This window comes from Propithecus coquereli, unplaced genomic scaffold (assembly GCF_000956105.1).
Source record: "Propithecus coquereli isolate 6110/MARCELLA unplaced genomic scaffold, Pcoq_1.0 Scaffold686, whole genome shotgun sequence".
Lineage (NCBI taxonomy): Eukaryota > Metazoa > Chordata > Mammalia > Primates > Indriidae > Propithecus > Propithecus coquereli.
The window spans coordinates 408,033-423,220 of NW_012152907.1; the positions used below are offsets into that span (position 1 = coordinate 408,033).

A 15,188-nucleotide genomic window follows, 5' to 3' on the forward strand; every position below is an offset into this window, starting at 1 on the left:
ATAATATTTTTAAATATATTTGGAACTCTTTTAAACAGATTTTGCAGAAACTGACAAGCTGATCCTAAGGAAATTTAAGGAATGCAAAACAGCCAAAACAATCTTGAAAAAGAGCAAAGTTGAAGGGCTCACGCTTTTTAATTCTAAAACACACTCCAAAGCTACAGTCGTTAATGAAGACCATGTGGTAGTGGCATGAGGGTAAGTGTGTACAATAGATGAGTGCAGGAAAATCAAGAGTCCAGAAAGAAACCCTCATGTTTACTGTCAATGGAGTTTTTGACGTGGGTGCCACAATCACTCGGTGGAGAATAGTCCTTTCAGCAAAGGGTACTAGGACAACTGGATAGCTGCTTACGAAGTACTGAGCTGGGACCCTACCTTCACACCACATATGAAAGTTAACTCAAAATGAGTCAAAAATCTAAATTTAAACACTAAAACTATAAAGCTCTTAGAAGAAAATAAAGGTATAAATTTTTGTGACCTCGTATTAGGCAATAGTTTCTTAGATGTGACACCATGAGCATGAGCAACAAAAGAAAACATAGATAAATTTGACTTTATCAAAACTTAAAGCTTTTGTACATCATAGGACACTGTCAAGAGAGTAAAAAGGTAACCCATGGAATAGGAGAAAATTTGCAACTCCAGTGTCAGATTAGGGTTTAATATCTAGAATATATAATGAACTCCTACAACTCAACACCAAAGAAAAAAAATACTTTTAAAAAATGGGCAAAGGACTCTAGTAGACATTTCTCCAAAGAAGATATACAGATGGCCAATAAGGACGTGAAAAGATACTCAACATCACTAGTCATTAGGGTATTGCAAATCAAAACCACAGTGAGATACCAGTTCACACCGTTATGGTGACTATAATAAAAAAAGACAGTACGAAGTGCTGGCAAAGACAGAAATTGGAGCCTTGCTAGAGGGAAGGTAATATGGTGCAGCCGCTGTGAAATCATCACAGTAATTCCTCCAAAAATTAAAGATAGAGTTGCCATATGACCCACAAGCTCCATTCCTAAGTATATACCCAAGAGAAATAAAAACATATGTCCACACAAAAACTTATACACAAATGTTTATAGCACCATTCATAATGCCAAAAAGTAATGCCAATTCATAATGCCAGTGTCTATCAGCTAATGAATAGATAGAGTGTGGTATATCCATACAGTGGAATATTATTGGGCCACATAAAGGAATGAAGTGCTGATCCATGCTACAACATCGATGAACTTTCCAAAGTTGTGTAAGTGAAGTTGGCCGGATGTGGTGGCTCAACGCCTGTAGTCCTAGCACTCTGGGAGGCCGCGGCGGGAGGATCGCTCAAGGTCAGGAGTTCGAGACCAGCCTGAACAAGAGTGAGACCCTGTCTCTACTAAAAATAGAAAGAAATTAGCTGGACAACTAAAAATATGTTGAAAAAATTAGCTGGACGTGGTGGTGCGTGCCTGTAGTCCCAGCTACTCGGGAGGCTCAGGCAGTAGGATTGCTTGAGCCCAGGAGTTTAAGGTTGCTGTGAGCTAGACTGATGCCACGGCACTCTAGCCCAGGCAACAGAGTGAGAGTCTGTCTCAAAAAAAAAAAAAATACCCTAACTTATTGTGGATTATAGTCACTTTGTTATGCTATCAAATATTGTTCATTCTATCAAACTATATTTTTGCACCCATTAACCATCCCCACTGTATTCTCCCCTCCCTATGGTTGAGTAATTTAATTAGCCTGTTTCCTGCCTCTAGAATTTTGGGAGCCCAAGATCCTTTGATTTTGTCTAGTCTCTGGACCTTTCAGTCTAAGCTGGCAGTGTTTCTGCTGGTATAACAGTGTCAGAAACCTTGTGGGTCTCCTGTGTATGTCTTGGGATTTATGCCATTAAGGTAAAGTTTCTCCAAAGATCTTCCCTAGATAATTTTATCTCTTTTCTTTGCTTCTGTGAGATGGTTGTGAAGATTCATGAATTACATTTAATCTCTTTGACACTAGCAAAATTTGGCCAGCCACACCCTTGGCCACGTCTCCAGAACACATTTTCCTAACAGTGAATCTCCTAATTTTAGCATTTTGTTTGTTTTTTCAAGTCTGAATAGCCTGAAAATTTCCCAAATCATCAAGCCCAGGTTCATTGTTGCCTAACAGTTCTTCCCTCAGTTTCTCTCTTTCCTCTGCATTCCCAGCTGAATCTTCCTCACTTTGCTTGGAAGTCTACTCAGCTAAATACACATGTTCATTGCATATGATTCTGCCTTCCACACAGCTATAGGGCACGATCCAGCTAAACTTCCTGCCACTATATAACAAGGATCCTCTTTACTCTAATTTCCAATAACATGTTCCTCATATCCTTTGAGCCCTTCTTGAAATCACCTTTAACGTTTGTATTTCTACCAGCATTCTATTTTTGATAGTATATGTATTCTTGAATACAAGCTTTCTATATCAGCTTCCTCACTTCCTCTGAGACAGAGTCTGAGTGGCAGAGAAATACATCTGTATTTCTGCTGAGAGCCTGTTCAAAGCAATCTATCACACTTCTCAAAATTCTGCCCGCCTCTCATCCAATTCCAAAGCCACTGCCACATTTTTAGGCACCCCACTCCTGGTGACAAAAGTCTGTATTCTTTTCCTGTGGCTGCTGTAACAAATTACTGCAAACTTGGTGGCTTAAAAGAATAGAAGTTTCATCTCTTGCAGTTTTCAGGGTCAGAAGTCCAGAGTCAATATCATGGGCCAGAATCACAGTGTCAGCAAAGCTGTGCTTCCTCAGGAGGAATCTGTTCTTGTGTCTTTCAGCTGCTGGTAGTCCTTGCCTTGTGGCTATGTCACTCCAGTCTTCACGGTCAGCATCATAGGGTGAAATCTCTCTGCTCCATCTTCACATCACCTTCTGTGTGTATGAAGTTTTCTTTTGCCTCCTTATCAGGATACCTATAAACTGCATTTAGGGTCCCTGCATAACCCAGGGCAATCTCTTTATCTCAAGATCCTTAACTTAATCACATCTGCAAAGACCCTTTTCTCAAATAAGGTAACATTTACAGGTTCCAGGGAATAGGACCTCATATCTTTGAGGCCTATTATTTAGCCTACTACGTATAAAAAGTTGATTAATGGTTGCCTTGGGCCAAGGGTGCTATGGGGGAGATGGAGTTTCCTTTTGGAGCGATGAAAAAGTTCTAAAATTGATTGTGGTAATGCTGCACAACTCTGAACAAAGTACCAAAAATCATTGAATGGTATGCTTTAAATTGGTGAATTTTGTGGTATGTGAATTGTATCTCAATAAACCTATTATATATATTTTTTTAATGGAAGAGTGAAATTGATGGATATCAGGTCTGCCTTTCTGGTGGCCTGGTCAGGGCAGTGTGGCTTCCTTGGGTGGGGAGAGGTAGAAGGGGCACCACTGGGGCTTCCTTGTGCTAGGAGAGCCCTGCTTGATTTCTGACGGCCCAGCCTGGGGCCAAGGATATTGGCACAGGAGTGTTTGATCTGGGATTTGATGGTAGTTTTAAATCTATTAGGAAAACTTTCAGAGAGACATAAAAGCACAGAGGCCTCATATCCCTCTAGCCTGGAGTCAGCAATTGCTGCAGTTTGGCGGCTTTCCCCACATCCATCTCTACATCCCTCTTGAAGTGTTGTGTCCCTACGTACTGCAGAGTGTGTCCCCACATAGCAGATGTGTGCCAGGGCCCCCACCTGACAATAACATGGCCTCATCGATACTGCCTCGTAATCCGTCAGTAGTAAGGCCTCCTTCAAATCTCAGCACTTTTCCTCTAATAGTCAGCTTATTTGAATCAAGAGCCCAGCGAGGGTCCTGTCTCCCTTCAGGCCACTAACGGCCTGGTGAGGGAACAGCCCAGCGGCCCTGTAGACCCTCCACATGGTCTCTGATGCCCTCCGAGCTTTTGGCTGACTCAGTGCTTCCTGCTTCTTACTTCTGTGGACTGGCTACGTCGGAAAAGCAAGAATGCATCAAGGTGGGGCCTTGTCTTTGCATTTCTGGGTGTCTCCATGTTCCCACGAGGCCATAGTTGTTGGGGATTTGGAGAGTGGCAGCCTGACTCTCCCCTTGTAAAGCTCCTTGTTAGCATCTAACTGTTCCATCATTTAATTAGGCATTGCAAAATGGTAATTGTCCTTAATTCTGGCTTTTCACCCACATTTATTACATGGAATTCTTCTGTCAAGGAGGGTTTCCTTTCATCAGTCAGGGCTGTTTCATTGCTGGAAACAGTGCTTGTTCAGGACCCTGGGAACGCTGTCTCACTCATCTTCCAGTGCAAACTTCCCCTGGGACACAGATGGGTTCTTTTCCTTTGAGTCACATTTTGAACTCAGGGCTGTGTATCTGCTGTGTTTTATTCCATTGCAGTCGTTCATTCTGATGCTCAGATGGCTTCATCCTCACCCAGTGGGAGTTCCCAAGCACCGTCCTGTTGCTCTTTAGGCCCTGTGTGACCCTGTTCGTCTTTTGTAGCTTGCTGGCATTTAGGCCTAGAGTTGGCTATTCCTCTCAGGAGCCCTGGGTACTTTTGAGGGTAATGTGGCATTCAGAGCATGCAGTGTGGGTGCTGGCCTATTCATTGCTTTCGGGCCTTTTAGTGAAAAAAAACAAGGAAAAACATATTTTTGAAAAACAGCAACAACAAAAAACCCATAATTGCACACTGATATTTCCTATTCAAATATAACTTTATAGGATTTTTACTACTTTCATTTTAAACATGTCTTTTCTGTTACTTTGAATACCATTGTTTCTGATATTATTAGCATAATTACTTACTTGCTTTACTTTAAAATAGTTTCAGAATAAATGGCTTATATTACCACTAATAACAAAGTATTGACTGAAAAGTTAAGATTCCTTTCCAGCAGTTTGTCCTTAAAATGTTTCCCTTCCATCAAGAACATGCAGTTTTATTTTTTGTTTCCTTTTTTTAAAAAGGCCCCTCAAAAGAATTCTTTTCTGTATACGAGTCTGCCACCAACTTGATACCCAGCTCATTTGTTTTAGTTTATTATGAACTTTTAGAAATTGTACCTTTTTCTTTTGCTTTGGTTTTATCTTCTAGTAGAAGATTGACATGCTTCCAAAGCAAAGATGGGTAACGTGGTGTGTTCAGAAAAGGCTCATTTCCAGCCTAGTTCCTGGCACTCGTGTGGTAGCTGTTGATCTGCGATTTTGGTTTATCTTTCTCACGTTTCCTCTGGCAGATTTAAGTGAATGTGTGTATTTGGATTTCCCAGGTCTCATCCAAGAGGCGTGTATAGCACAGTGCATGTGGCGTGGAGCGGGCATATTTTCCTCCCGCCCGTCTCCTTCCTGGTGCTCACGCCTTGCTGTGTCACGGGGCCCTCGTGTGCAAGTTGAGCCAGTGTGGAAACTCTGTGAAGCTTTTTTATAATAATGTCTGTTTAAAATGTTTTCTCTTGGCCAGGCGCTGTGGCTCACGCCTGTAATCCTAGCACTCTGGGAGGCCGAGGCGGGTGGATCGCTCAAGGTCAGGAGTTCGAGACCAGCCTGAGCGAGACCCTGTCTCTACTAAAAAATAGAAAGAAATGATGTGGACAACTAAAAATATATATATAGAAGAAATTAGCTGGGCATACTGGCGCATGCCTGTAGTCCCAGCTACTCGGGAGGCTGAGGCAGAAGGACCGCTTGAGCCCATGAGTTTGAGGTTGCTGTGAGCTAGGCTGAGGCCACGGCACTCACTCTAGCCCGGGCAACAAAGCGAGACTCTGTCTCAGAAAAAAAAAAAAAAATGTTTTCTCATTCTGTTTTTTCATCTGTAAGCTGGGTGTGTTAGTAGCACCTGCCTCATTGGGTGGTTGGGAGAATTCAAGGCATTAATACATATGAAGTGTTTACAGCTCTGCCTGGCACCAGAAGGGCCAAGTGTTAGCTGTTATTTTTAAAGGTGGTCATTGTTTATAGTCTGTAATACCCAGCCTCAGGTGCAACCTGGACTCTTAATGTTTGATAACAAGCAGAGGAGATGGAACAACCTGAGTGAAGATGAGGGAGGTTACATGCTCCTTGGCTCTTTTTCTGGAACAGTCCTGGGAGAGTTGGGGTGCTTTGGAGCAGAAGGGGGTACCATAGTCTTAGCTTCTGGATGAGGGCTGGGAATACTTGAGCCTGGGAAGGTCAGTTAGGATGCTAGCATCCACAGCAGGAACCAGAGTGACAGACAGCCCAGCCAGGGGATCAGAGGCAAAGTTTCAGATTCCAGGGTTTTCTCCTGTGGAAAGGAACTATTGCAGCTGACCCACAGCACCCAGTCCCCAAATGTTTCTGGACGACCTGCCTTTGGAAGAATTGTAGGGAATGTATTTGCGCCACAAGAAAGGCCCTTGACTAGCAGTTGGCGAACTGCTTCCTGTGTCTGTTTCTCATGTCAGGTGCCACCTCCCTGCCTCCCCTCAGTCCTCCTCACACTTGTCTTGAGAGCTGGAGTTGGAGCAGACGGCACTAGCCACTCCCTCTGGGCCAGGAGTGGCGTGTGGTGACACCTGCTCACCAGGCTCCAGGCACTGGGTTGGCAGTGAGTCCTGCTGTGTCCTGGTTCTGTGCAGAAGGAGTTTGGGGACACAATCCCAAGCCTTGTTCAATGTGTCTTATGTCTAAGTACAGTTGCTTTTGAAACCTTCTTCCTCGGCCGGACGTGGTGGCTCATGCCTGTTATCCTAGCACTTCAGGAGGCCAGGGTGGAGGGATTGCTTGAGGCCAGGAGTTCAAGGCCAGCCTGAGCAACATAATGAGGCCCCATCTTTGCGAAAAAACAGAAAAACCAGCCGAGCGTGGTGGCGCACACCTGTAGTCTCACCTACTCAGGAGGCTGAGGCAGGAGGGTCACTTGAGCCCAGGAGTTTGAGGTTGCAGTGAGCTATGTTGACTCCATGGCGCTCTAGCCTGGGTGGCAGAGTAAGACCCCATCTCTAAAAAAAAGAAAAGAAACCTACCTCTTCTTGTTTTACCTTTTATGACTTGGAGAAAACCCAACCAATTCTTTTAAGGCATCGCAGACCTCAGAGATGGTCCCAGGCGTTAAGGAGACGTCAGATGCTGGCCTGGCTCGCCAGTCCCCTTCCCCTCACACTTGGCCACCTTTTCTCTGTTCCTGAGCTTCCTTTGGCTCCCACACCTTTGTCACACCCCACTCACCACATCACCGTCCTTCGAGGGCCAGGCTGACTGTGGGCTCAGCACACATGTTGCCTTTCCTGCCAGGGATTGCTGGGGCAGCCAGGGACGGGGCATGTGGATAGGCCTTCCTGCAGCCCTGGCTCCAGCAGTGCCCAGCCTCCCCTCTCCCCGCGCCTCTCCCTTCCTGTTGACCTGTAGTTCTGGGCTCGTTCCCCAAGCTGAAAAAAAGCAATGGCGTGGAGCAGGGAGATAGATGTGGGATCATAAGGATTTAGAAAGTGTCTGTATTTTTATAGTCATCTGAGACCACTTTTTGTTTTCCTTCCCTTCCCCTACGTCTGGCAGTTTGCTCTAGTGGACACTCATTGTCAGGTGACTTAGGAGGAAGGTCAGCGAGCAGGGCAGGGAACCAGGGCTGCTGGAAGGATGGCATTTCGACAGAGGGGAAAGACGCTTCTCTGCAATAAGATTTTAACTCAGACATCGCCTTGTTGACCACAGGACAAAGTCACAGTAACGATTTCCCTGGGACACTCAGGAGTGAGTGTCCTTGGGTGCCAAGAGGGCAGTGGGTGGCAGGCGGGTCCTGCTGAGCAGTTCTGGAAGCTTGGTGGCCCACACAGAGAGGGCCCTGGGCAGGCATGGCCTTGACCTGCCACCTGTGAGTGGCGCTTTGCTCTCTCCCTTGCTGTGCTGTAAATTTAGATGAACACAGATTCCGGAAAGCACAGCCGGGGTGCACCATTTAGATTCGCAGCAGAGACCACGTCAGCAGTGCAAAGGCAGCAACAGGCTGGGCATTAAAAACAAAAGCGCTTCCATGTGAACAGTGCAAAGACAAAGCGGCACGCCCGTCTGCTTCTGATAGGCCTTGTGACCTAAGCCCAGCTCCTTGTCCCCTCTGGGCCTGACTGTCCCCTTTGTGAAAAGAAAGGGGCACTTGAGATGGCCCCGGCCCTCTCCGCTTCCCACGAGGGTGGAGGGGCAGCAGTTTGAGGCTCTCTGTCCCCGCTTGTTTCCTTGTGCCTTTTATTGGCCGGCTGGCCAAGCGCTGACGGCTCTCCTCTCAGAGATGGAGTCCAGAGGACATTGAGCTGCCCCGTGGCAGCCAGACTCTGCCTCAGAGTCCCACAGCCTTCGGGAAGAGCCTCAGCCCGGCGGCAGGCAAGGGACAGGAGCGGGAGTCAGACGGCTGTGCTTCTACATCTGGGATTAAACAGCTTCCTGTTTTTACTTTTAGGACGAATACCTTTCTCTCGTGGCCAGGCTCATTATCCATTTTCGAGATATTCGTAAGTAAGATTTTGCATTTCTGGGTCGTTAGTGCTGTGAGGGCCGCTTTGTCGCTGCCTTGCAGAGGCTTTCTGCGTGGGCCGTGGCGCCTGACTCAAAAGGTCTGCGTCAACTCGCCCCTTCTGGGAAATTCTTCCCTGCATTGCATTTGATTCCAGACTCCCCTTCCTCGCCTCAAAAATGCTGATTCTGGTGTCATGGAAATGTCCTCAAAGTGATCTAAATTGGACTGCTATTTTCACTTGTCCATTTAATCTCCTTTTTTATAGGACTATTGCTTTTAATTCTGGGAAGTTCTTAAATATGTTTGCCCTGGAATGGAAACTTTCTTCCCTAAAAGTTGATTTTGTTGACCACAGAGTTTTGACCTAAACCTGTATTCCCGCCAGACTAGAAGCTTCTGAGGTCAGCTTCCTAAGTCCCTGGCTCCCTGCTGTGGTGACAGTGCCCTCATCTCACGTAGTGCCGCCTCTGGTTTGGAGAGCCCACTGTGGGTCTGTCTGCCAGGCCAGGCAGCAGCCCTGGCTCTTCAGAAGTGAGTTGTCATTGCATCCTGGGGCCAGCGCTCCTGGCACCGTGTATGTCATGTACGAGGACACAGATACTGTTCCGGGTGACCACAGCCTGTGAAGGGAACCGGGGCTGGTGGCTACTCTGTGGCTCCTGCCCACTGCAGTCGTGTGCCTGCTGGGGACGAGCTGCTCTTGACACGGGACTGCCCTTGGAGCACACACCTGGCGAGTCCTGTCGCCTGTCCCCTGTGGTTTAGGAATGGGGAATATGGGTCACAGAAGCAGCTGTAGCATCAGTGTCAGTCGTTGAGGGCAAAGGGAGACATCGAACACCCCAGAGCCCAGTAGGTTTTGCTTCTTTCCACAAGCAAGGTGGACTTGACTGGATCTCACTTACTTTGTGGTGCTGGTAAAGCACCGGGAAGTGTAGAAGAGGACAAGGACAGGAGCTAGGAATGAGCAGCCCAGATGACCTGGCCTGGATGTCCCCACTCTGCTTGTGGTGACAGTGGCTTGGATGCCGCACACAGTCCTTAGGAGGTTCACAGGTTCACGGGGAGGGGGCCAGCAGGAGGCTCTAGGCCAACTGTTGCAACAGTTCCCCACCACCATGGGGTCAGCGAGACCTGGCGTCCAGCTGGCACGGACAGCCTCGGTTTCCTTGTGTAGGAAACGGAGATGCTGCCCTGTCAGAGTGGCTGACACTGGAGGTGCTGTTGAGTCTCGGCTCTGTTCTAGCCTCCCGGGGGGTTCCTGTTATGCTCTTGTTGATTGCTCAGGGCTGAGCTGAGACCCTGGGCCTGGAAGGGAGGAAAGCCAGAGAAGGCCCAGAGCCCAGACCCCAGCATGCCTCCGCCCTGGGGGCAGTTCTCCAGGGGTCCACGTTGACCCCAGAGTGGCTCTGCACCCTCTGCTCCAAGGTCTCTTGTGGGTTCAGTGCTGCCAGGAGCGGACATCCTCCCCTAGTTCCGGGGAACACTAGGAACTCCATGGGGGTTAAGGTTTGAGGCACCAAGGTCTGTTTGCCTCGTTTCTAGGCAGGGTCAGTTCAGTTTTAGCAAATAACCTCTGGGCAAACGCTTACAGAACTGACTTACCCCTGGAAATATGTGGTTATATAAAACTTTGTTTACTTTGGTTTTTTGTTTATGTCTTTACATAGATAACAAGAAATCTCAAGCTTCCGTCAGCGGTAAGAGTTTTCCTTTTGAAGTAAAGTTTTTCCCAACCTCAGACTTGGGGCGGCAGGAGAGAGTGTGTGCTCATGTGCCCGGATTCACCTGGCCACAGAAAGAAGAACTGCGGCGGGGAGAAGGCCGGCCAGCCGCGCCCTGACCTCCTCCACCTCCGCCACCCTGCAGACTGGAAAGCCAGACGGCGCCTCTCTGGCCCATTTCACACCAGTGCTGTCTTGGCCCAGCAAAAAGATTGTAAAAAGTCACAAAGCTATGAAGACGTTATCTAATATTTTGAGCTCTCTGGGAAAGAACTATTATGGTATATTCAGTATAATAGTCTGTAGCAGTATTTCTGAGAGGAAGAGCTGTGAATTCACTTTCTTAAATTACAAAATTTCTTTGTAAGTTTAGAAATCTACATTTTTTAATTTTAGGGTTTTATCACATGAAGGGAATCCTGTCAGTTCAGCCCTGTGTCTGCTGACCGAGCTGCCAGTGAAGGGGTTTAGCAGACCCAGACTGGCTGACTGCACCCCGCCCCTCAGGAAGGGAGTGTGCTGGCATCACGGACTACACAGTCGTCTGCTCTGCCCTGGGTGGTGGGGCCGCAAATGCTAACTGCGCATGCCTTAGCCGTGCCAGCCCGTATGGACTCTACCTCTCGGCCAGTGCAGGATTCTTGGCCAGTCAGTCAAGGCAACGTGGCTAAGTGTTGGGCCCCTCGGTGTTGAAGTGTGGGGTCCTTGGGCATCACCCAGTTTTGCGGCAGGGTAACCTTGCTGGGCCACACCCAGCAGGTAGCTGTCTGCTGTGAGCCTACACAGCATTGGGCTTCTCGTCCTCGGTCATGGCATTGCTCAATGAGCCAAGTCTGCTGACGTGGTGGGGTTGGCACCTTGCCCCTCAGTGCTCTGTGGAGCCCTCCTCAGCTGCTCTGGTGTGGTGGCCTTGGACATGGGCCCATGCTGTGCTGGACTCTGCAGCAGCAGGGCTGGCGCTCTGGTGTGTCTGCAGACTTGCGCCCTCCCTGGGAGAGTGTCTGCCCCGGCCCCTCCTGCTCTCTGGTTTGGCCATTGTGCTCCCACTTGCTATGTAGAAGGGCATTGTACTATGTTGTCTCTGGAAGGCCCAGCTGTGTGCTCACCCAGCAGGAGGGCTGGACAGCCAGGAGGGCAGAAGCTGCCACCTTCCCTCAAGGCCTCAGCCCATCTCCAGTTCAGGTGTAGGCATCGGAAGGGTTGTTTGTCTCTTAATAGGACCCTAGCACAGGCCAGGCTAGGGGTGTGGGACATCCTCCTTGCTCTTGAGGGGCTCAGTGCCCGGGAACAGTGACCAACACACCTGGCATCCTGGCCTCTGGCATTTGGGAGGCTTGAGAACTTTGGTCTCTCACCATTTGGGGGTTTGAGGGAGTCGAACCTGTAGGTGGGAGATCTGTGCTTCGTGAGCCTCACGCCGTTAGAGCCACACCCAGTCCAGTGGGCCTTTCCTGAGATGCTGTGCTCTTGTGTTCCCACAGATCCTATGAACGCGCTCCAGAGCCTGACTGGCGGACCTGCCACAGGAGCCACGGGAATCGGCATGCCTCCCCGGGGACCAGGACAGTCCTTGGGCGGGATGGGTGGCCTTGGTGCCATGGGGCAGCCAATGCCCCTCTCAGGGCAGCCGCCTCCTGGGACCTCGGGGATGGCCCCTCATGGCATGGCTGTTGTGTCAACGGCAACTCCACAGAGTGAGTACTGTGCTTCCTGAAGGATTTGCCATTTCCCTGGCAGGAGACAACTCTTTATTCCTTTTCTTCCAGTGGTATGAAGAAAAGCACGGAGAAGCTCCCGATAGCTCTGCCTTTTTATCTTTGTTGTGTGTGGAGAGAAAAGGCTCCAAGCCGTCTCTGACCTGCCAGAAGGGTGCAGTGATACGGGCCCTCTTCCTAGCCCTGGGCGGGAGGGCAGGACTCGGGGAGGCTGGCGTGTCCTGGGCCCCGATCCGAGGGGCTGTGTTGTTGCTGAAACAGAAGCAGTGTGTTTCGGGTGTTCTCAGCCACCCAGCAGTGCTGTGTCGGCACCCACAACCCCACAGTCGCCCTGAGCCCTGGGAGCCATCCCTTCTGGTGCTGCCCTTGCTCCTCGGTCATCCTGGGTGTGGCCTATAGCACGTCATCAGGCTGCCATTCCTGAAAGGGGGTGCTTTGTCCTCATGCTTCTCTGTGTGACATGGTCTCTCGTCCCTCACACGCCGTCCTGGTGGGGAGGTTGTGGTCAGGTGTTCCAGGTGGACCAGAGCTGTTCTCGAGGGAAGGCAGAGAACCTCCTCTCTCTTACTGCTGGGACCTGTGTTGATGTGCCTTCGATTCCTATACTCAGTACTTGGTGTGTGTTGTGCCCACTGCAAAGTGCTTCAGTACTTTCTTCCCCTTTATGAAACGCCTTTATTTTTGAAATAGTTTAAGAGTCATAGGAAGTTGTAGAATAGCACAGAGAGTTCCATGCGCCCTTCACCCAGCTGCCCCCAATAATAATATCTTACGTAGAGCATTGTCAAAAACAAGAAATTAACGTTGGGGCAGTACTGTCAACCCAGGTAGAGACTTTACTCACACAGCAGCCTTTTTTTACTTGTATTCTTGGGTTGCACTTGTCAGTATGTGTCCTTCTATGAGATTTTATCATGTGTAGAATCAAGTAATCATCACCAGTCAGCATGCAGAGCCTTCCATCAGCACCAGCAAACTCTGTTGTGCTACCTCTTATGAATCAGCCCCTCCCTCCAGCCCTAAGCCCTGGCGACTGCTGATCTGTTCTCTGTCTACAGTGGTGTCGCTTTGCAAACATCATATAATGAAATCATGCTATATTGTGATTTTTGAGATTGGCTTTTTAAACTCAGCTTGATGCCTTTGAGATCCATCCCGGTTTTCCCAGTAGTGTGTACCTTTCGTTGCCAAGTAATAGTCCGTAAATGGATGTTCCCCAGTTTGCTTATCCATTCACCCCTGAAGGATATTTGGGTTGTTTCTCGTTTGGGGCTGTTACAGATAAAGCTGTGGTGGACATCAGTGCACAGGCCTTGGTGTTTGGGTCTATTTTTCATGCATTCCTCACCATAACCCTGTGAAGAGGGCACTGTCGCCCTCCTCACTCATGCCCGTCCTCTCGGGTTTCCCCTTCTCAGAGGCCGCAGGCGTCCTCAGTCCTACCTGCTCCTGCCCGGAATTTCTTTCATCCCCAGCTAGCCCTTCCCATCTCCTATCTTCATTTCCTTCTTCTGACTGATGTGTTGCCATCTAGCTCTTAGCAAGGGCTGACTTTCTCATCCTGTAACACAAAATTATTATGCTTTCTATATTGGACCAATGCTAGAAGTAGCTGAGAACTTGAGAAGTAGTCTCTGGCCAGCCCTTCCTCCCGGCCTCCCACCTCCACTCTCATCAACACACGCAGGGCCGGGTTATGGGAGGGTACGCAGAAGTGCTGGCACTGGCTCCTTGTCATGTTATACTCTTGGGTACTGCTTGGATTTCTTTTTATCATGAGCTTATATTTTATAATAAGAAATAGTTTAAAAATCTATATGTTTAAGGTCAGGCATGGTGGCTCACACCTATAACCCTAGCCCTTTGGGAGGCTGAGGTAGGAGGATTGCTTGAGGCCAGGAGTTTAAGATCAGCCTGGGCAACTATGCTAGACCCCTGTCTCTACAAAAAGTAAGAAAAATTAGCCAGGCATGGTGGTGCATACCTGTAGTCACAGCTCCTAGGGAGGGTGAGACAAGAGGATGGTTTAAGCCCAGAAGTTAGAGGCTGCAGTGAGCTATAATAATGCCCCTGTACTTTAGTCCAGGCAGCAGAGCAAGACCCTGTCTCAAAAAAAACAAACCCAAAACAACTATGAGTTTAGAATGCTCACATGACTGGATGGGTAATCCCACTTCAAAGATTTTGTGTTGAAGCAATTCTTTGTCAGAAGCTCGGTGGTGAAGCTGTGGTATCCTGCCCACACCCTCCCCAGTGTGACCTTGGCCCACATCCTGTTTTCAGGTTCCCAGGGGCCTGGTCTACTGCGTGACGTTAGGTGAAAGTTGAAGTGGGTTCTCGGCTTCTGCATCCTGCTGCTACCCCTGTTAGGACCCTTCCTCCCTACCCTGGCCCCCTGGCCCCCTGGTAACCCTAAAATAGGTGGTGTTGCCCAGTGGGCATTTGCTGTCCCTTCCTGACACCTTTTTCAAACAGGACTGCTTGATTAAGTCCCCTTCAGGTCTTCATCCAGTGCCACCAAGAGGGCAGAGCCTCGGTCAGAGGTTTTTTTTTTTTTTTGAGACAGAGTCTCACTCTGTTGCCTGGGCTGGAGTGAGTGCCGTGGCATCATCCTAGCTCACAGCAACCTCAAACTCCTGGGCTCAAGCGATCCTCCTGCCTCAGCCTCCCGAGTAGCTGGGACTACAGGCATGCGCCACCATGCCCGGCTAGTTTTTTCTATATATATTTTTAGTTGTCCAATTAATTTCTTTCTATTTTTAGTAGAGACGGGGTCTCGCTCTTGCTCAGGCTGGTTTCAAACTCCTGAGCTCAGACAATCCGCCCGCCTCGGCCTCCCAGAGAGCTAGGATTACAGGCGTGAGCCACCGCGCCCGGCCAGTCAGAGGTTTTGTCAGGGGTACTGTGATAGTCTCCAGGGGACCTGGGTTGGTCAGAAAAGGCTGAAACTGCTGACTGTCCATGTGGCTGGGGGCTATGGTACAGCATTGGGATGAGGCTGGCTTTTCTCTGTGTATTCTTGTTCCTCAGTGAATTTTATATCACACGAATGTGAAAGCGACTTTAAAAATAATTCCCACTGCCAGCTGTGTGACAGACAGGGTGCTCCTGGATAACCAGGTCCTGGAGGGGTGCACTTTGGATTGCTGGCCTGCAGAAGGTGGGGGAGCTCTTCGCCCTGCTGAGCCTCGGCTTGCTGCGAGATGGTAGAAGGCGAGCCTGGGATTCCACCGTCCAGCCAGGATTCGTGCTGGGGCCTGCAGCACCCCTGCTCCCCC

General features: G+C 49.0%; 1 protein-coding gene across 3 annotated transcripts in view; it reads left to right on the forward strand.

Moving 5' to 3' along the window:
- MED15 (mediator complex subunit 15) overlaps positions 1-15,188 on the forward strand; it is a 66,003-nt gene that overhangs the window by 28,208 nt on the left and 22,607 nt on the right. For all 3 annotated transcript variants that reach the window (XM_012660876.1, XM_012660878.1, XM_012660875.1), the window contains 3 exons: positions 8,415-8,466; positions 10,142-10,171; positions 11,677-11,889. In XM_012660876.1, the coding sequence (XP_012516330.1) occupies positions 8,415-8,466; positions 10,142-10,171; positions 11,677-11,889 (295 nt within the window). The remainder of the gene's footprint in view (positions 1-8,414; positions 8,467-10,141; positions 10,172-11,676; positions 11,890-15,188) is intronic.